Source organism: Erpetoichthys calabaricus, chromosome 4 (assembly GCF_900747795.2).
Source record: "Erpetoichthys calabaricus chromosome 4, fErpCal1.3, whole genome shotgun sequence".
Taxonomy (NCBI): Eukaryota; Metazoa; Chordata; class Cladistia; order Polypteriformes; family Polypteridae; genus Erpetoichthys; species Erpetoichthys calabaricus.
Genome location: NC_041397.2, coordinates 46648259 through 46671560, shown reverse-complemented (window position 1 = coordinate 46671560; position 23302 = coordinate 46648259). Strand labels below are relative to the sequence as shown.

At 37.4% G+C, this 23302-nt stretch overlaps 1 protein-coding gene across 1 annotated transcript in view; it reads left to right on the top strand.

Moving 5' to 3' along the window:
- The window catches only part of ddx10 (DEAD (Asp-Glu-Ala-Asp) box polypeptide 10), a 459716-nt gene that overhangs the window by 379144 nt on the left and 57270 nt on the right, over positions 1 to 23302 (top strand). The window contains 1 exon segment of the mRNA XM_028799405.2: positions 22488 to 22633. Coding sequence (XP_028655238.2) covers positions 22488 to 22633 — 146 coding nt within the window.

Genomic DNA, 23302 nt, shown 5'->3' with positions numbered 1-23302 from the left:
TAGCAGTTAAGATATTGTTCAGTAAACAGTGGGGTTGATGGTTCACTTCCACAACAGACACACTGATTGTAAGCAAGTCAATCTGACTGCCAGTGCTCGGTTTGCAGAGCTACAGCTTTTAAACAAAATATGGGTCCTGTAATGTGTCTCTTATTTTAACATTTCCTAGAATGGTGTTTGTGATGGAAAAGAGCTATATAAATAAATGAATCTCATTTTATAAATAACAGTGTGTAATTAGTGGCTAACTGCTTATTTATATTAACCTTATGCGTGTACTCATTCAGAATTCAGTAGACCCTTCCATACCAAAGTATAAGGAGCAAGAATGGGAGAGAATGTAGTAATTTGAGTAATTAAGCATTTTTGTGTATTACTTTTAAAAGGTGTGGGTGGCATTGATGAAGGGACGCCATATACCGTGTTGTTCCTAATGTGGCAAATTTTATTTTCATTAATTTTAAGCAATGGAAGAAATGGTTCTTCTATTGTACTATAGTAGACAGGTTAGGATTCTTTCGCTAAGCTAAAAATGGCCAACTGGTAATGCAGTGTACTTCTTCATGTTATTGTTCATTAAGCAGTAGTGTTCCACTCAGTATTACGTATTAAAGGACTGGGATTTGTGATCCCAGGGCTGTCTCTTCTCACTCAGTTGAGAAACGCTGATAGGTGAGAACATATCCCTCAAGCCAAGGCATATCCAGAGAATATGTACTGTATGCATTTTACAATTATAAGCCATATTAGCCTGTGCCTTTCATAGAGGCAGAAGTATTCTGACTTAGTTGATGCCCATTCATTCTCTGAAAACCTAATGTAAGATCTTTTTCCCCCAACACAGACTCAGATTAGATTAGTAAATTATGCCGTAAACTTAAAATTTGCAAAATCACTACTGATGAAAGCATTTCAAGTTTTCTGATTATTCATGACTGGGGCCTTTAGGAAGACATCAAAGAAAGCTGAAATGCAACTTCACAGCCTAGTTATTTTAACAGTCAAAAAAATGCAATTTGTAGATAACAAAAAAGTTTAGTATAGGTGGGGGTCTGGACTTGTAGATCAGGAAAAGCACATCAAATATGTGGTACGCAGTAAAGATTTTAGCACAAAAGTCTTAGTTTCTGCTCAAACTTTTGTAGTACAACAGTGAGACAGTATCTAGAGAACAAAATGTACTCTGGTAAGCAGTCGATTATATATTTATTGATCTATACATACATTTTATTGTTATTAATTTAAAGACTGAAGAAAGAACAGAAAATGAAGAGTGTAAGTATATAAAAAGTGGTCTGAGCTCAGTCTATTTTATTTTTAAAAATAAAAACATGACAATGCCATTTTACTAATAATCCAAATAATAACATACCAGATACAGGCATTTACTTCAGATTGAATACAATTAAAGCAAACAAAAACTAGAAAACAAAAAAAGAATCAAAATGAGATTCAACCACCACCCAAAAGAAAAAGGAGAGATGCAAGTTGAAAAGGAAAAATATATATTTTTTTTTTTTCTTCTCTGAGAAGTCATAGAGCAATTAAAAACAGAAAGTCAATCATAGGCACAGCATGTTTATTCTAAAATAAAATTAATGAGTTTATGTTAATGATTTAAAAAAAGTTTTGGAAATAATCTCTAAGAGAGAATTTGATTTTGCCTTATCTGAGATAATATAGAACATTGCATACCCACTGAGTTATGACGGTGGGTTGGAAGTCTGTGTACTAGTAGTGTGATGAAGGCTATTACAATCAATTTCTCCCTATGCACTTTGATACCATCAAGGAATATACCAAGTGTCACCATTAATAGATTAGGAGTTATTGTGACACCAAGGCTGTTTGAGAAGTATGTAAAGATTTTATTCCAAAATTATATTAATTGAGTGCATTCCCAAAATGTATATGGCCTAGTGAAGCTGGAGCTAGATGGCAATGCTTCCAAGTTTGGTTTTGCCAAGTTAAATTTGATCAATAAAAGACCTCTAGATGAAGTATGGAATGCTTAGCATACACTATATAGAATACTGTGTAGAACTAGAATGTATTCTATGGATGGCTAAGTTCCACTTCTTTTCTGAGATGCCAAGTGAAAGCTCTTTTTCCCATTCATTGTTAACGTTACCATCTGGCCATGAGTGCACATCTCAGCATTTTATATCAGGGAAACCATCATATTTAAGAGCAAGTGTTATGAACTTAGTTTCTAATAGAAGATTTGATACCACAAAAGAATATCTTCTGAGCATTAAAAAGGAATCGGGAGTGTGCTCCCCTTGACTTTCTCGTATACTGAGATAGAGGAAAAGGTCATCAGAACTACTTCCAGTTGCACAATATTTCTCAAATATATCTATTTTTTTCTCATAATTAATTGATAATATCGATACACAATCATTTATATCAATTTATGATCAAACTTTATATTAAAATAATATTTCTGCACTAAGGGAATTGAAAACGGTGATGAAATTTTTTAATGATTACATATGTATTACCTAGATCACATGCAAAGTAAAAAGAGATATAGTCACCTAAAAACATAGAAAAAGTGTTAGTATCCACATTACTAACCGAGAATGCTAAACCGGATGGACGCAGGGACATCCGGCCATGGGCCGTGGCCGCAAAAAGACGTACTGCGCAGGCGCCCCAAGAAATGAGGCACCGCGAGAGGCGGTCACGACCACAGAAAAGCCGCGACCACAGAAAAAAGGAGTCAAACAAATGAGGTGCCGCGACCACAGAAAAAAAGGAGTCAAACGCAGGCGACGCACACAGCGCCGCACGAAAGCCATTGCACACGAAACTAGCACACAAAAAAAAAAGAAGCCGCTCGCGCCCCACAAATCCCACACCCACCTCCAAGCACCCCCCCCCCCCCCCTACAAGCAACGGACGGGACACACACAAAGAGGACGATTCAACAAGCACCTGGCACACAAAAAGAAAGAAGGCGCTCGCGCCCCACCTATCCCACCACCCCCTCCAAGCAACATCCCTCCCCCAGATGCCAGCAAAGCACACAGCGCCGCACAAATCCCATTGCACACGAAACAGGACGCACACAAAGAGGAGGATTCAACAAGCTCCTACCACACCAAAAAAAAGAAGCCGTGACTGCCACACCAAGCCCATTAGAGACGAAACGGGACAGACTATGGACATGGCACACGAAACGTTCACAACAACGACGATTCAGACCCACAAACACACTAACATCAATAAGAAGTGACACCCAAAGCCCCATTTCTAAAGGAACCGTCCGCAGACACCTGCTAAACGATTGCGCCACTTAGCTGACAACGCGTTCAATAATGAGTCCACTATTGAGGAAAATTCATTGGGATTAATGAATGTCATTTGCAATCATTGTCATTCACTTAACTTCCCTGAAGAAACAACTGGCAATACAAGTAATGAATTTACACGTTGTTGTCAAAAGGGTCAAATTAGACTGCCTCCTTTACATTCATATCCTGAATATCTACAGAAGCTTCTAACTAATGATGTACCTGAAAGTGAAATCTTTATGAACTGCATTAGATCCTACAAATCGATATCCACTATGAACATTAACAGTGGCACTGCACATGACATCCGTCTTGCAAAACTGTTAATTATTGATGAATGTACAATGGCATCCACTCACTTACTCAACACCATTCATAAACTTCTACAAACGTTTATGAATAATAATCTTCCCTTTGGAGGAAAGGTACTTTTATTACGAGGAGATTTTAGACAGTGCTTAGCTATTGTTCCACATTCCATGCGCTCAGCTATTGTTCAGTGCACCTTAAAATACGCAGACAATTGGCATTGCTTTCAAAAGATACAGTTAGTACAAAACATGCGATGTCCACATCCAGATCATAACAATTGGTTATTACAACTGGGAGATGGTACACTCACCAATACAGATAGACTTCACCCAGATATTATTACAATTCCTCAAGCCTTTATCTGCGCCGACTTAGTTACAGACAGATTTGGAACAGCAATCTCATTAGACCAAATGCCCCTTTTAACACAACGCACTATATTATGTCCAAAAAATATTAATGTGGAAAACATAAATACCCAAGTCATTGCATTACTTCCTGGAGAGACACAACTCTTTCTAAGCTCTGACAAACTTGACTCTGATCATGACAATAACCATCTTCATTGACCTTACAAGTTCTGACCTGGAATTACCTTTTACACTTAAACGGCGTGTACAAAGAAATTTTCCAATAAACCTTTACACTGTGCCACACACTTTATTGTTTGCTTTCTATTTGCATCATCTACACCTTCACACTATTCTATATCTCATTCATACATCACGCTCTTTCTCATTCCCAACACCAGGGGTTGGCGAGCGAAGCGAGCAGGGGGCGGAGCCCCCTAGTTATATAATATTTGTTGCAATAAATTGCTATAGGCAAAATTGCATTTAGCTGCATTTAATTATGATAATGATGGCAGAAATTTAAAAAAAATCATAAAATTAAATGTATTACCAGGAACACGACGGGGATGTAGCAGATTATTGTTCCCATTACATTTATATTTACATGGCATGTTGATACGTTGTTATTAAACTGATGATGTACAAAATAAAATTAATACCAGTTATTGAAAGAATATGTGTTATACTGAATACAGTTTTTAATATTGTCTACACATTTATATTCCTGTGATACAAAAAATTTGGATAGTTGTTTAAATAAAATACTACTTCCGATTGAGTAATTTTTCTCAAATTTCATATCTGTTTGCTTTTTATCATTATTAATATCTATACAAAATTTGAATCATCTATCTGTAATTAAATTTCACGAAAGTATTCAGTTAAAGTACCAAAAGTTGGTAGGATTCCTTATTTTTTGATATAAACCAGGTGTACAAAATCTCATTGACCAGGTCAAAGCGTTTAAGTTATCGTGTTTACACACAGACAGACATAATTTCAAAAATGGTAATTTCGGACTAAGGAATATCTAAAATGTCAAGATTCATCAAAATCTTGAGGTCGATTTTTTTCACGATTTCTATACTTTCTCTGTACTATATATATGAAAAAGTAACCAGGACTTGCCTATGGTTTTGAGTTTTGTATTTTTTTTTTCCTGTTAGAATTCTTTCACACCTTCCTAAGTATTGACATTATATGGTTTAGTCTCTGAAATTTCATATTTTCTACTGTCAAATAAATAAAACTCTTTGTGAGCCCATTCATTTATCAGCCATAATTTTTTGGTTTCACTTAAAACCTGTAGAGCTTAAGGTCTACAGGACAAGAGTTGAATGTCATTTTTAGTCTATATTAAGTTAAATACTCCTATCCTTTATTTTAGTGAAATTTTTTCCCCACACAATTTTACATTTCCCTTTTCTCCTTATTTAACTTTGTTAAACCTATTTTCCCATATGAAGGAATGAAGTAGGTGAGATTATTTCACAATCCCAATCATCCATAGAATAAATAAGATAGACATAGATATGCTTTGGTCAGATGTAGAAGGCTAAATATTCTTCACCTATTTTATTTTAGTTATTGATTTGAGTTTTTTCTTCAAAAGGATACCTTTAATGACAATGACATTTTAGAAATTTTACTTGTTCTGCATGTATAAAGAAGCTTAGTCTGTTAGCTGAATGGACATAGTGTACAACCTCCAAAACAAACATTATAATTCTGTTTTTGTTTTTAAAGTTGTTTACAGATTGATTGCATTGCACTTCTGCACAGCTTGTTTTGTAATGCAGATTGTGCTTTTCAAGTAAAGGAGCAGTCTGCTTAAGAAATTAGGAGAAAACAAATCATCGGCCTGCATCTTGTTAAGCTGCTATGCGGTATCTTAAATTAGGCGCTGGTTTGTTTTAGGTATTTTCTGCTGCAATCTTTAAGATAGCTTGATGGCCATATATTGTTAAAGGAGCTGCGGACAAATGTGCAAAATTGTTGAATTATGAGAGTAAATTTCCACATGCAGCCATCAAGGATATCCTTTTGATTTGATTTGATATACTTTGTTAATCCACGAGGGGGTAATGACACATTGCACATTATTACTGCATCATTAGTCTTAATAAATCTGTTCTGCTTTGGGAATTTTAAAAGCTAACAATTATTTTTTGGAAGATGAATACCTCTTTGTACTACTACAGATTTGTCTTAGTAATTTACAGTATCTCACAAAAGTGAGTAAACCCCTCACATTTAAGTAAATATTTTATTATATCTTTTCATAGGACAACACTGTGAATTTCCCCTTGGGATTAATAAAGTATCTATCTATCTATCTATCTATCTATCTATCTATCTATCTATCTATCTATCTATCTATCTATCACTGAAGATATGACACTTTGTTACAATGTAAAGTAGTCAGTGTACAGCTTGTATAACAGTGTAAATTTACTGTCCCCTCAACTCAACACACAGCCATTAAAGTCTAAACCGCTGGCAACATAAGTGAATACACCCCTAAGTGAAAAATGTCCAAATTGTACCCAAAGTGTCAATATTTTGTGTGGCCACCATTATTTTCCAGCACTGCCTTAACTCTCTTGGGCATGGAGTTCACTAGAGCTTCACATTAATGGCTTAGTGTTGAATTATTTTGAGGGGACAGCAATTTTGCACTGTTATACAAGCTGTACACTGACTACTTTACATTGTAACAAATTGTTATATATTCAGTGTTGTTCCATGAAAATATATAATAAAATATTTACAAAAATGTGAGGGGTGTACTTACTTTTGTGAGATACTCTAGATGTATAACAATGTAATGAGAAGTCAAGCAAAATGACACCCTAGTACTACAGTCACAATTTAAATAATTGAATACATCTTACTAGTGACTGGCATGAATAGGAGATATTTTTCCTATGAATACGAGTATCCCATGCCAAAAGCAGGTTTATGAAAATTTGGAGGTCATCTCACAGTAGCAAGGGAAACGTATTCATTTAATTCAATTTAGTTATAATTTAATTCAACTAACTGTGGTTTTAGTGGACAATTCCAAACACATTTACATGCATTTTAAGTGTAGGTTTTCCTTTTGTTTTTATTATTATTTAGGTTTCAGCCACAAAGAGGAAAATTATATAGACTAAGCTAAAACATTCTTGATAAATTCTGTAATTTACCATATCAGAATTTGCTTAAAATGCTTTTCATGAGTGACTGTACATTGCATTTGACCCGACCATGCATAGAAGCTTTCTTATCCATGGTTTTGTTTGTTGCGTTAGTTTGTTATTGTGAGTAATGTCACTTGAGCACTTAATTATGTACAGCACTTATCTACAGCTTTTCTATCTCATTTGTCTGAGGTTAAAGTTCAAATAGAATATTTCATGCTATTGCTCACATAGATCAGTTTTATTAGCTCAGAAAATATGGTTTCTTTTTTACCCTCTGTAACTCAACTCATATTAATGTTGCTGTCTGAACATTCTGTCCTCAGCAATACAGTCAAAAACAACTAAGTTAATTTTGCACTACCAAGGAGAAAACCTTTTACATTTGTGATCTGCACTATTTGTTAGGGAGTGAATCATCTCTTCTCTTTTTCAGTATGTAAATCTGCTTGTATACATCTGAATTACAGGCTGGCTAAATGGTGACATCAGTTCCACAAAGTGTGCTAGTGTTGAAACGTGAAACAGTGACTTTAATGAGATTGTGTTCAACATTATTGCCACTATTTCATTTTAAGTATATCATTTACAGTAGAAGTCAGAAATTATTGAAAATATTCCAGTGTTTGGATGGGCGAATTTTCACCTGGTGTGGCAAAGTCTAAGGAGGATGGACTGGGATAAGCTTTTAAATGTGGAGACAGTCAAGGAGCAGTGGAACAAGTTTAAAAACGTTTTACATATAATGCAGGACAGGTGCAAACCTAAATTTGGAATTAGTAGGATTTAAAAAAAAAAAAACTGCACTGAGTTAATAAAGAGTTGAAAAAGAAGCTGCAAAGGAAGACACAGCTGTGTAAAGACAGGAACTTCAGGACAACAATTAAAAGGGATAGTAGGGAGACTAAAAAGCAGTTAGAGAGGACTACAGCAGATAAGGTGAAAGATGACCCAAAGAAATTCTTTCAGTATTTTAGTAGTAAAAGAACAGTCAAAGAGGAGGTCAAGTGTATCAGGAATAGTATATGGGAATTTAAAAAAAAAAAAAGACCATGAAATTGCAGATCCTCTAAACTCACATTTTTCAGAGGTCTTCCTATGTGAGGAAGTAGATAACCTCCCAGCAGTAAACGGAACTTCTAAGGAGGTACGTGGTGATTTGGAAATTGCAGGGGTACAAGCATCTCTTAGATTAAATAGGCTAAAATCAAACAAATCACCAGGACCACATATTTACCTCAAGTTATCATATTTTTAGGAAGTCGTTGCGCAATGGGGAAATTCCAAAGGACTGGAAAATGGCAAATATTATCCCATTATATAAAAAGGGCGATTGGGCAAATAAAAGCAATGGTAAGGTAGACAGTTTAACTTGCATCACATGGCATGAACAGGAGTTTTACTGAACAGTTAGCATGGGTTCAGAAGAGGCAGGTCATGTTTACCAACATGCTGGAATTCTTTGAGGAAATAGCAAAAGGAAATGATTAAAGTGAAGCTTATAATATTATTTATCTTGACTTTCAGAAAGCATTTAATAAGGTGCCACACAAAAGGTTGGGCATTAAACTTTAAGTAGTAAGAATTCAGGGTGTTGTTTGTAGATAGGTGCGAAATTGGCTCAGACACAGGAAGCTGTGGGTTATGGTGAGAGCAACCTCAGAACTGGTTGACATTAAGAGTTGTGTTCCGCAGGGTCGGTGTTAGGGCTGCTGCTATTTTTAATATATAAAAATTATTTGCATAGGACTATAAGTAACAAGCTGGTTAAGTTTGCAGATGATACCAAGATTGGGGGATTGGCAGATAATCTGGAATCATTTTAATCATTACAGAGGGACTTGGGCAGATTTGTGGCAGATGAAATGTAAGTAAATGTAAAGTATTACATGTAAGTAAATATTTTAGGTTTGAATACTCAATGGAAGATCTGAAAATCAAAAATACACCTTATGAGAAGTATAAGAAGGCTAATTTTAGATTATATAGCACAGAATAGAACACAAGTCAAAGGAGGTTATGCTCAAGATTACCTAATAGGACCAGGTGTTGCATTCTGTGAATATTCAGCAGAGCTCTTGCCTTGAGTGGTTTTGCAGATGTCTTCTTTGTTGGGAATGACATTGATGATGACCACTTAAGTGTTGTTTCCACCAGTGCGACACATCATCAGTTGTATACCTCTGTCTGACAGGGCGTTTTGGCCTTTTACCATAAGATACCCTCAGCTGAGGCAGGCCCACCACAGGCTGATCAGACTTGGGTATGTGTTGCATGGTTACTAAGTGGTCATTTGGCAGCCCATACTGTCTCCTTTCACTTCAGCTACAACCAGTGACTGTTTCATTCGGCAACAGTGGCGAGTTCTTTAATTGCCTTCTGGTGGGTCTGCCCTCTATTGCCCACTTCATTTGGCAGCCCTATAGTCAAACTGGCTACAAAGCCCCTGTAGCCCACCTCCACTGGAATCACCTTCACCTTCCAGCCTTTCTCCTCTGCCTCAGCTGCAAGACTGGCATACCACACTTTTTTCTTTCATATATACCTCATCAATGGCATCCTCCCAAGGAATAGTCAGCTCAACAATGTAGACACAATGACAGGAGTTAGACCAGGGAACCAAATCCGGGCGTAGATTGGTGCGTGCAATTTCAGATGGGAAGGGGAATCTCTCCTTTAGGGCCACACTCATTTCCTAATCCCTGGCTGTATTCTGCAGGGTTGAGTCAGGAGGTGAGGGTTTGGTCCATTGATTCTCCCCTTCCCGGATGAAGGACGTTAGTTACAGGAAGGTAGTCTTGGCATTTAGGGCGATGGTATTAGTTGACACTCTCTTGTTCATCTTGTATTGAGGCCAAGCACCTCAGTACTTCGTTATGATCCCAAGTGTATCTTCCTTGCATTAAGCTGTTCTTACAACTCACCAGGATGCGTTTGAGGGTTGCAGGGCCTGCACACTGGTGACAGGCTAAATCCTCTCCACACCAAAGATGTAGGTTTGTTGGCAAAGGCAGTACATCATATGTGGCTATGACGATGAAACTTGACCTGTTTATTTCCATGTTCCACAGCTCACTCCATGTGATTTTATGGCGCTTTATGCCATCCTGCCTCATCCAGTGGCCTTGCTGTGCTTAGGTGACTGCTCTGGCACATCTGGCTGCTTCATCCTGTTGGCGCACCTCATCCACAACCAGATGCTGGTGTTCATTTGGTGTAGCCTTTTGCCACGTGGGTGTTATTGGCCCCAGGGCAAGCCCCCCTCTGCCATGTTGGACTTGCACCACAAGATCCTGGTGTCTGAAGGCAGCCTTTGCTTCTGCCACTGCCGAAGCCACATCCCATGTCATTCCTTTCACTAGGATTGGTGAAGTGTCTCCTATTAAATTGTTGCAGGACTCTTTGAGTGTCATATCCAGCCTTGCCATGGTATATTTGATACTCTTCCACAAGGCTTGATGTAGGCAGAGAAAGAGCTCTGTTCCCGTACATGCCTGTGCTGCTGAGACATCTTGGTAGTCCAAGCCACTTCATCACATGAGGGCTCACCAGTACCTCCAGCCGTTTGATATGGGATAGTGTCCACTCATACTTGGAAACTTGCCACACAGGATGAGGTCGCAAAGAAAAAAATTGGAATCACCACAGCTTCAATTTTCCAGGGACAGTATTGTTAATTTTCCTAAGGCCATTAATTGTGTCCTGCCTGAGTTGTTCCACCTGTTCAAGGTCTTTGAAGTCTGTGGTGTACTAACATCCAAGGCTTTTGATGGGCTTCTCCAGGATCATTTGTATTGGCTCATCATTTTTGCAGAACCTCTTGTTGATGAGGCGGCCTTTGACAATGGAGATGCTACAGGATTTCCTGGGTTTTATCTCCATACCTATTTGATGTTTTGTTGGAGTTTATCCAGTAGGCGTTTGGTGCATGCTTTTGCTGTTGTAATAGTCATCTTGCCATCCATGTATGCCCTGATTAGAGGAAGACAGAGCCCATTTTTCAGATGTTCCCCTCTAACAACCTACTGTGATGCTCAAACGATGAGCTCCATTGTCATGTTGAAGGCTAGGGGAGAGATGATGTAACCCATAATTATTCCATTCTCACTCTGCTGCCAGGCGTTTATACTGTCCTGTGTTGTGATGTTGAACTGGATACCCTGGAAGTAGGCTTTAACCTGCTTTGTTATGCCCTCTGGGACATGGAAGAAGCTGAATACTGCCCACAGAATCTTATGCGGAATGACCCAAAGGCACTGGCAAGATCTAGAAAAACCACATACAGTACAGATCTTTCTTTTCCTTTTTGGCTGTTTGCAAATGATGTTCGTGTACTCCAAACATCCTGAAATGCCACCTATCCCTGCCTTCTGAGGTGTCAACAAAGTTGTTGTTCTGCAAGAAGGCTATAAGTCTTCAGGCCACAATACTGAAGAAGATTTTTCCTTTCACGTTCAGGAGGCTGGTCTGGCGGAATTAGTTGATGGTTAAGGAGTTTTCCTCCTTGGGAACCAGGATCCTTCCTGCCGTTCACCATGCCTTTTGTATGATTCATTTTTTCCATGCTACCATCATTATCTTCCATAGAACTTCAAGACACTAGGAGTATTCTTATAAAACCTATAAGAAATGCCGTTGGGCTCAGGGGCAGATGATGATCTAGCCCGCTTTACTGTGCTTCCAGTTTCACTCCATGTAGGGGGCCTTGTGTCCATCTGGTGCTCTGGTGGTTGTAATGGTAGCGTGTCATCTGGAATGGTGATTGGCACATGCCTCTGATTAGTAATGCATTATAATGTGCTGGTAAGGCCTCTTCTGGAGTACTGTGTACAGTTTTGGTCTCCAGGCTACAAAAAAGACAAAGCAGCACTAGAAAAAGTCCAGAGTAGAATGACTAGGCTGTTTCCAGGACTACAAAGGATGAGTTATGAGGAAAGATTAAAAGAGCTGGGCCTTTTCAGTTTAAGCAGAAGGAGAGTAAGAAAAGATTTGACTGAAGTGTTTAAAGTTATGAAGGGAATTAGTACAGTGGATCGAGACTGTTACTTTAAAATGAGCTCAGCAAGAACACAGGGCCACAGTTAGAAACTTGTTAAGGGTAACTTTTGCACAAACATTAGAGAAAAGCCAAGCAAAATGACACCTTTTATTGGCTAACTACTGATTACATCTTGCCTGAAGAAGGGGCCTGAGTTGCCTCGAAAGCTTACATATTGTAATCTTTCTAGTTAGCCAATAAAAGGTGTCATTTTGCTTGGCTTTTTTCTACATTCATAATGGCTAACACGGTACAACACCCTAGTACTACACAAACATTAGGAAATTCTTCTTTACACAGAGAATCACAAACACATGGAAAAAGTTTGATGTAGTGTGGTAGAGAGAAGAATCATGGAGCCTTGAAAACTAGACTTGATGTTTTTTTTGGAAGAGTGGGGAGTAGCAAAAAAGTATGTGAGGGTGGTTCAGGCTATGTATGAGGACAATGTGACTGTAGTGAGGTGTGTGGTAGGAATGACAGCCGGATCAAGATGAAAGTGGGATTACATCAAGGATCAGCTCTGAGCACTTTGCTGTTTGCAATGATGATGGACATATTGACAGGTGAGGTCATGTTCACAGATAATGTCATGATCTGTAGTGAGCTATGGAAATTGCTAAATGGTTAAAAAAAAAAAAAAATTTGTGCTTTGGGGCTCTGTTACTTTGCGTTCCTTATTCTTAACCTCTTACAGTATACTGTTTTGAAGAGCCCATATTTTTTGCATTGTGTTTTCATTTCAGCATAACTATGCTAAACTGTAATGCAGTTTTTCAACTGGATTTCAATCCTGCTAACCTAAAATGATCCTTAAATACTAACTTTGAAGGCAACAATTAAATAAAGCACTTTAACAAGTGTAAGACCGTTCAGCTTCATGCTGAAATAAGTACCACATTGAGCACAAAATTCCTAGGAGCAGTTTCAGCCGTACATTTTCTCATGTTTCCTAATTAAAACTGAGGTTAAGGAAAATTGTTCAGACAGTTTGCAGTACATTTTAAATAAAGTACAGACAATGTTTACATCGATTAATTAATGTACTGTTGGCCTCACGGTGAATCAACATCCATTAAAGTATCTTATTGTAGCATTTTACTAGTATTTATACTTTATCTCAGACTTTCATGTGATTGCATCTATTTTCTACAAGACTGCATCTCTTAACAATACAAAGCCCTATTTCATCCATTTTTATACAAAATCAATCAAACACACATACTAAAGTCACTATGGTGAAGGAGTTCGCTATAAATGCTATCATTAGCTTGGGTCTGCCTTTGTTAAAGTGACTTCTTTTGAACTGGCACTGAATTGTGGAAAATATCTCCAGTATCCATAATTTCATTATGAACTTGTTCACTGAGCATTTTGGAGGAATGCTGCCCAGCTTCCTTATTAATTCTCTCCTTTTAATCACATAGAGCATTTTAAGCAGTCTGGCAAGTGTCATACACGCACACACACATTTAGGTATTATGAAAAAAGCAAAACTGGTCATTTTTGAAATTGCGGCATTTTGAGTATAACTCTTAATCAAACATTTTTATCTCTTATAAATGCTACATATAGTATTAAAAACAATATTACCAAAATATCCTGTTTTAATTATTTTAGAGTTATTATAGGTTTATATGCTCACTATTGTCATGTTAATAATCTCACAAAATAATTCATCTGTCATATTTCACACAGATTTTTTCTTTTGGCACATACCATCCATCCATCATCCAACCCGCTATACCCTAACTACAGGGTCACGGGGGGTCTGCTGGAGCCAATCCCAGCCAACACAGGGCGCAAGGCAGGAAACAAACCCTGGGCTGGGCACCAGCCCACCACAGAGTGTTCACACAAGCACACACTAGGGACAATTTAGAATCGCCAATGCACCTAACCTGCATGTCTTTGGACTGTGGGAGGAAACCCACGCAGACACGGGAAAAACATGCAGACTGCGAGGCAGCAGCGCTACCCACTGCGCCACCTCTTTTGGCACATTTATCCAAGCAAATTCAGTACTAAAACACAGTAATGTTTCTGGTTTTGGCTTAAATTACTTAATGTAAATAAAGTAATCGGGCTACAACAAAGCATACCGTGCCTGTAGGTATCACGTAATTTCCAAAGTCAGAATTGCATTGGCTTTAGAATATATAGTATGTGTTATAAATTCTGTGTACATTCTTACATGTTGGTAATATCTGCTGAACTAATTGATTAGGAAGGCATGCCATTGCCTTTACTTCATCATGTAGCTAAGAAAATGTTGTATTTCTTCTACTACAATTTCTAATGGTATAAAGTTTAATGGATATAGCACAGTCTGGTAGGCAAGTACCTGAGTTCTTATTTTTAGGGCTGTTCAGAGAGTGGTAGCTTGAGTACATTATATTGATGTCAAAGAGTAAGACACCTGTAAGCCTTTTGTCAAAAACTATTCTTGGCTCTTTCTTAATATGCTGGTTTCTTGTTCATTCATTTTTATTTATTGTGTTTACAAAGCAAGTGACACTAGTAATCAATAGTGCTGTATAGACCCTGTCAATTGTGAAGTCGTCTTCAAAAATGTGCCCACATAAGATGATGTAAAATTCTACCTAAAAGAAATTAATAAATTCCATCCCACCCAGCTACCCGTCATCATTTTTCATCCTGCAGCACCCATCCTTCTCTCCTGCAGTCTTCTCCCTGTTGGACAGTTTTGTTGCACAACTCTAGGAGAAGACTGTTTTAGTCTCTTACCTCCTGCTGTGTGTCTTTCTGCCCTTTGTTTGTCCATGATAACATTCATACTGCACCTTTATTTTCTCTTGAATTTTAAACTAGCTGTTTCTGAGTTGTTATTTTGATGTAATTATTTTTTGCAGTTGGCCACTTATTTGAAATTGTTGTACTGCTATAGTCTTTTGCCCTTCATTTTCTTTTTGCTTGCTTTGACTATAATTTTTGCATTATTTGTAAAGTGACTTATGATGGCAAGCCCTATAAAATATAGTATGCAAAATAACAGTGTGAAACGGTTTCTTAATTTTTAGGGATGCACCGATACCACTTTTTTGGAAAACGAGTACGAGTACTTGCATTTCAGTACTTGCCGATACCGAGTACTTGCCGATACCGAGTACTTAATAAAAACATGATTTAAATTTACAGGTAACAGCTTTAGTCATATAATTTAACAAAAAAAAACAAGAAACTCTCGTCTATCCACTGGGAGGTTAGGCTAATTAGCGACACGGGGCTAACACTGCTTGTCCAAATATCCGTGGTGAAACTAAACGCAAAGGAGGCTTGCAGTAGGCTGTGGATATGTTTTTTCACGGAGTCGTGTAGTTTAGGCAGCTCCGTGTCAGTCATGTAGCGGCGGCTTGGGACATCATATCTGGGCTCCAGAACATGGAGGAGACGCAGGAATCCCACATTTTCTACCTCCGAGAGTGGCTGGTCACTCAATGCAATGTACTCGATAATTGCCTGTGTTATTTTCACAGCACGTGGATTGTCTCTGGACATTTTCTCTCGTCTTGCAAGAGTTTGCTGCAGCGTGGGTTGTGTTGGTTTAGAAGCGTGGGTAAACTCTTTGTACTCGTTGTCGTGTTGGGATTTTAGGTGCTTGATTAAATTACTTGTGTTAAATGCGCTACCTTTTGAGCCTCCTCTGGACAATTTCGCTGAGCACAATTTGCAGTCCGCCTTTTTTTTGTCGTCTTCATTCACTTTGAAATAGTTCCACACGGCTGACATCTTTCGCCTCGCCTTCTCCCCGCTCTGAGCTGCAGCCGGGGCCTGGGGGCGGGCACTCGGCGCCTGTGATTAACCCCTTACACGCCGCTCAAACATAGACATTTCTCAGACCGTGGTATCGGTCCCCGGTATCGGGGGACTTTTAACGAGTACGAGTACTTTAGAAAATGTGGTATCGAGGCCGATACCAGATACCCGTTTCAGTATCGGTGCATCCCTATTAATTTTTCAAACTTTTTGGTTAACACAGATATATAACACTTTTGCCATATATAGACTTTAGAGGTGGACACAGTTAATGATGTAGTCATGGTTGTAAGCAGTATTAGAGATTTGAATTATGAATGGTGTCTTTCAGTTTTATTGGATGACTCAAAGTTTAAAGCTGAATTTTTTATTTTTAAAAAATTTTTTAGAATTTGCATTTTAAGAGTTAACATGCCTAATTTAATTAGACAATGAACATTTTGGTTTTTTTTTTCTTTTTGTTTTAGATTTCCTTTTCATTGCAGCTGTAGCCATGAGATAATGAACATTTTGCACATAGACAGAGAGCCAAATCACAGCATGCATTATTTGACGTTAATGACCTTACATTGGGATGGTATTTTGGAATTACCATGCCAAGGTATTCATTATGTTGCCCTGCCAACGCATAAGTCATATTGACATTCTATAATAACTGGCAGTGGGAAAATTAGGGAAGCAGATACAGCTCATGGTTAAATGGCAAAAGGTATAATTACCAATCAGTCAATGCACTGATTTATAGTTAGGGAGCAAACAGATTAATGTTTACATAAGAGCAATTGATTTTTTTTTTCTTTTTCTCCAAGATGCAGGAATAAATTCTGACTAATTACTTATACTAGTATTCGCTATCCATCTGTTCATTTTCTAATGTGACTAATTCAATTCACAGCTGAGCTACAGCCAGTGCACTGCAGGGCACACACAAACAGCCACACACTCACAATAGGGCAATTTCAAGATGCCAGCTAGTATGGCAGCACACCTTTGTAGTCCCTGGCATGCACACAGAAGGCTCAAATTCACTTTTACTCTTGAAGTGCTGGGCAGCACTATCCTCTGTGCCACCTTACCATCATAGGTAGGTCTGTGTGGTATGCAAATTCCTCACACAAAAGTTGTAGATTTAAAAAAAATATTTTGTGTTATTGTACTATCCTAAAATTAATAGAGCTTTAAAATATAATTTTAGTGCATTGGGAGAAAAGTAAAGAGATGTTTATTCAGTTTTATTTTAATAGTTCAGTCTGCACAATTCAGCAATAGTTAGTGTCATTAGGAAGCCATGTTCTATAAGCACAGGGCTTTTATTTTCCCTCACTTTTGTCATGGCTTTTGAGATATGCCATTAATTTTCCTTTTTACAGTTAGGTTCTTCATCTTTCCATGCTACCTGTATAATGTAAATATGTATGCTCAGAAAATTTTGTGTTCCTCCATCAAATGGCAAAACTGACCGCTATATGTTTAATTATTGATGCCAAAATATATTTACAATTATGTCATTCTGGTGCAGCTGTCAGCTACATGTTTATATAATGATGCCAAAATATGTTAATAGTTATGCCACTCTATGTGCAAACTATATGATTTATTATGAGCCCAGCTTTAGCTTTATGCTCAGATTTTTACTTTTCAGTATAATTTATAACTTACAAAACTATAATGGATAAATTAGGTTTACACTCTCAACAAAAAGCTTATCACTTTAACATAAAGCTTTAGTATAAAGTGCCTAATTTCACCTTAGATTCTTACAAACTTAGTGCTGTGGTGTATTTTAATTGGTTTTCATAACAAGCTATTCAAAATTAAACATACATTTTTCCTATTATTGTGTATTAACAAGTTAAAAAATATACACATGACATAACATTCTCGTGCGTCCGAGGGCTGTGCGGACACTGTAGCCATCAATGAACAATTTCAGTATGTCAGTTCTACAGTCGTCTCATTTCAACCCCATTTCAGGGGCAAAGGCTGTCTCACCAGGAATGGACAAAAGGGCCCAAAAAGGTCTCGACAGAACTCTAGTACATCACAGCGAACACTCTTACTCACACACACATATATATGTATACACACACACACCATATTCACACATAGTGACAATTTGCAATTGATAATTAACATAGCCTAAATAAAAGAGAAAATTAAACAAATAAAAATCTTTGTAATTAATTCCTTCTGTGCTTGAACATGTCTGGCCCTAGTAATTTTCATGAAACGAGACTTGCAAAGCAGTTCAGTTGTGACAAATGTTAGGGAATAACATAAGTGAAAGGCAAATCTTATCATACCAAGTAACTACATGTTATGGATATCAGGTGAATGTGGCACTCAGAAGGAAAATTATAGGATGACCAGATTTTCAAAGTCCCAAAATGATACTTTTGTGTAGCATGTAGGCCATCACATAAAGAAAATCCTCATTTGTTTAATGCCTGCTTTATCTCATCATTAATAGTAAGGGTTCAGAGCATGAAAAAAATAACACTTTCACAAATGAGCACATAAGATTCCACACAGGGCTTGAAGTGGGGAAAAAATAGATGGCAGTTAGCAGTACTGTCTATTTTTTGTCTGCTTGTTGGTCGTTCTGGAGATGCTATTTAAATTTGACACAAGTTCTTAATTAAGCTTTCCCCTTCAGAGTTTTCACCACACTTTAATACGTATATCACTTCGAGCACATTAATTACTGGGAGCTGGGGGGTCCCACTTGGATTTTTGTACATGCTGTTCTAAATATATTATGAGGATTTTTGTATCGGTAGAGCAATGTTTTATTAGATGTGCAGCCTGTTAAAACATTTTGATATTCTTCAGTTATTTATTGGGATGCATAGTCTGAAATTGGGGCTGTCCCTGCCACCTGGATTTCTTGCCATCTTAGTTCATTGTAGTGACCGCAAAATTGTAAATCATTATAATGTGTAGGTAGTGAAGCTGTGATATCGGTTTAGTGTAAGGTAAATAGTACTGACTAAATATTTATTGCTGTGTGCACAATGGCTTATACATCACAGGGTACTTGATTCATACAGCATTTTATAAGGTTAGTAGGATCATTTAACTTACCTGTTATGACCTAAAGCATCAGAAGGAAGAAAATGCTTGCAGTGGTTTCTGTGCAAGCAGTCAGTGACAGTGACTTCCTATCCCATGCACACAGTCTGTACTCCGTGAGCAACCGCTCATTCAACACAATGTCAAACCAGCAGTATCCAAGGATTCTCTGAAGAGACACAGTACCGCAGGAGTCTAGTCTTCGTCTCAGATCACTGGATAGTGTCCATGTCTCACAACCATATAGAAAAACAGAAAGTACTAGGACTCTAATGACTTGAATGTTCATCCTTTTGCAAAGATATCAAGAGCATCACACATCCCTTTCCAGTGACCTTATGACCTCCCATGTTCCCCCAATCCATCTACTGACTTCATAGGAAGAGTCACCAGAGACATGAATGTCGCTGCCGATGTGAGTAAGTCTCTCGAAAGGTCGACATTCTCTCTACAGACAGCCACACTGCTGATGGCTGTGCCCAAGAGGTCATTAAAAGCCTGGATCTTGGTTTTTATCCAGGACACTTGCAAGCCCAGACATTCAGACTCCTCGCTCAGCCTCCATTGACTCCGCAAAGATCACAGCATTGTTAGCAAAGTCAAGATCAGTAAATCTTTCTTCACCAACAGATGCCCCACAGCCGCTGGACCCCACGACCCTGCCCAACACCCAGTCCATGCAAGCATTAAACAGAATAGGAGAAAGAATACACCTCTAATAAACCCCAGAATTAACTGGGAAAAACACAGAGGCTCCAGAATTCGGTAATCCCATGAACTCTCAGGATGTCCCACAGGGCAGCTCAATCAACTGAGTCGAATGCTTTACAAAAAATCAACAAAGGCTGCAAAGAAACTCTGCCAGTATTTGCTTTTGCACTCCTTGAGAACCATCAGTGATAGAATGTGGTTGATGGTAGACTTCTTAGTCATAAAACCAGACTGCTCCAGTCACTGGTAGGTGAGCAAGTGATCATGGATCCTATTGAGGATGACCCTAGCAAGGACCTTTCCTGGCACCAAGAGCAGTGTTATCCCCTGTAGTTGCTGCAATCCAGGTGATCATCCTTCCCTTTCCAGATAAGAATGAAAAGTCTTGTTTTCCAGTCAGTTAGGATGACACCTATGTCCCAGATGGAAGCAAAGATTTATTGCAATGCGAGGTGGATAGCCTTGCCATGAGGACAGCCTTGCCACCAGCCTGGAGAAGTTCACCCCAGGTACCACAGATCCCTGCAGCCTTCCCTACCCTCAGCTGATTCACCACTTATGCAATCTCAGTGAGGCTGGGTGGTTCACAGCTAATTGGAAGATCAGCCCCCAGAACCATGTACCCAGAGATGTCCAGCGTCCTAGTAGGAGGATCTGCTTTAAACAGCTGCTCAAAGTAGCCAGCCAGTGGTTCACAATTGGAGAGTCATCCGTAAGGACCATTCCTTCAGCCATTCTGACTTCAATTCTCCGAGAAACAGATTCGGATGTGCTTAATGCTTTATTTGGATATAGGTGTCATATTAAAACTTTTGCTATCAGGTATTTTGTGTTTGATATTTGTAATTAATTTTGACCAGAGATCTTCTTTCTCTCATTAGAGAGTATTTTTCTGTTGAGAAGTGTCAAAAAAGCCATATTAAATCCACTATCTTTTAGTGTTGTATAACGATAAAATGTTAAAACTTCTCAGAGAGTGAATGCTTTTTATAGGCACTGAATGTAGCAATCATTTAGCACTAATAGACTGTATAATTAAAAACCCCAAAGTTATTGACTTTCATGCTCTCAGACCTACACAAGGACTGTCTATGCACCTGAGGTCTCAGTGATTCAAACTTTGTGTTCATTATATTTTATGTGCCCTGCATTAAACTGTCTTTCAGTCCAGGTGTGGTTTCAGTGTTGTGACTGATGCAGGGAGGATTCTCTGTCTCCTTTTAATCGAAAAAGTAGGTTCATAAAAAAAAGATGGATGGATGAATGGGGCTTTTGCATGTATTGTACGAAGAAGCTAGTAACTTGCTTACAGTGAAATTTTAGATTTTTCATTTCTTATTATTGTTATTTTCTTTGACTGTAAACAACTCACACCAAAATATTTACAGAAGAATAAATATAAATGCAAAAATATAACTATAGGTAAATCCCTTGTGTTAAACAAGAAAGAAATAAAATGTCTTCATCCCTAACATAACTTACAATTGTAAGGTAGTAACATTTAAGTGATCCTTCTGACTGTATCTTTTTCAAAGTAGAAATGGAATTGACCCCTGCAGGGTGGAGATTTTTGTTTTGTTGATACTTGTTCAGTAAATAGTTCAACGCTGATTTAACTGCTTTACACCTTCAGTGGTGTGTGACCTGGAAATGGCAGGAGAACCTGTTGAGATCTTTTTTTTTCCTAAAGCACTTTTATATTATTTTAATATACAGTGGAAATTTTATACAAGGTTGAATATTTGGAGGGAAACAGTTGTCTTATGTTAGAGTAAAAAATGTCACAACCCTCTTCAGCAAGGAATCTCATTTGCTTCATTGCATATTAAATTTACACCTGGGCTTGTTGCTGGCCTATTTCTAACGTTAGTTAAGATTGGCACAGAAACCTTGTAAGGTGTACTGAACAGTATTTCTTTAAGGAGTTAACATCACTTCTAAATCTTGATCCATTTATTTCTTACTAACACTGCTACTTGTTCTGTCCAATACTGAGTATTTGTTTATATGTGATAATTATTTGTTAATTTCTCTGTTTATTTGCTCGCTGTTAATTTGATTAGGTTAACTTTTTTATTGATTTTGTTATTTCTTTTTTAAATTAGCATTTCTGTCTTTCGTTCTGTTATTTCTGTTATGGTGTGTCATTCTATCATGTATAACATTGTCCCTCCAAGTTTCTGCACCAGTGAGAATAACTACAAAATTTTTGCTGAACAATAAAGTATAACAACAAAAAATTGAAATTAACTGAATTAATTTATCTGTTTATCATTCAAGGGTAACAGTTTATTTTCATCATGTTAGTCATGATTTGTTTGTCATATCTGTTATATGCTTGTTTATTTAAACCCTCTGCAAAATAAAAAAAAATGCTGCTTAGTTATCATACCTTAATGCAAAATATCATTTTCAGCATTTAAAGTAATTTATCGCTTGATTTGAAGATGTAATGTCATCTTTACTTATTCAGTCATAATTAGTATAGCCTTCTAACATACTGCTTCAAAAATGATAAATTAGGTAGTTAATGTGGTTCATAACCTAAAAAAGCAGCCATGCTTTTTTTAGTCTTTTTGGAGCTTCTGGGGTGGATGTAATAGCTTATGTAATATAAACTGCTATATATTTTATATTCACAGACTGTATTTCAAATTATCATTATTACATCAAATAATAAAATTATCATAATTGCTTAAAATATCTTCCTAATTTTTTGTGGTGTGTTTTTCTGTTGGAGGATGAGGATGAAGAAGGTGAAGAAGATATTGTCTATCTTAATTATGATAGTGAAAATGAATTTGACCCTGACACTCTACCAGATCCAGATGAGTTAAAAAATTCAGACCAAGAACATGAAGATAACAATGAAGACACAATGAGGAGGTATATCTTAATACTTTACTTAAAAAAAGCTTACTCTTTAACATGGCTTGAAGATAATGTTTTGTATTATCTTTATTTAAAAAAGCCATTGTTGCATCTCTGAAAGTTGTGTTTTCAGGCAGCAAATGCTTAATATTGTTGTTACTGCTTATAATAACGCTTTTAAAGCAAAGGAAGAAGATTTGCAAATTTAAGTTTTCTAGTTACTCTTGAAGATTGACTATTCACTGATAAAGAAATAAAAAAGTAATATAATAGGAGCACATTAAGAACACATCACATTGGCCAATTGAAAAGTGACTAGAGCACTGGCCTTGATATCACCTCCTGGTGATTTATATGCCTTAATCTTTGATTCTAGACCTTCCTGAAGTAAAGATGCACTTAAAGATGGAGGTTTTCTTTCTAGTCTGCATCATCTACAAATGTCATCTTGTTAGGTTGTAATGAGTGTTAAACCTTCAATTAGGAATCCCCCAGTATGATTTTAGAAAGTTTAAAAGAAAAAAAAAACCTGACCTGCCGATTTCCATCTAACTGACTTTGAAATTGTATTGAGTCTTTCTTTTGAAACAGCAACATAATGTATAATGCGAATTACGTTTTCACAAATATTCAGAGCTCTTAATCGGCTATTTTATATTGGGGTGTCCCAAGAACCGATATTCT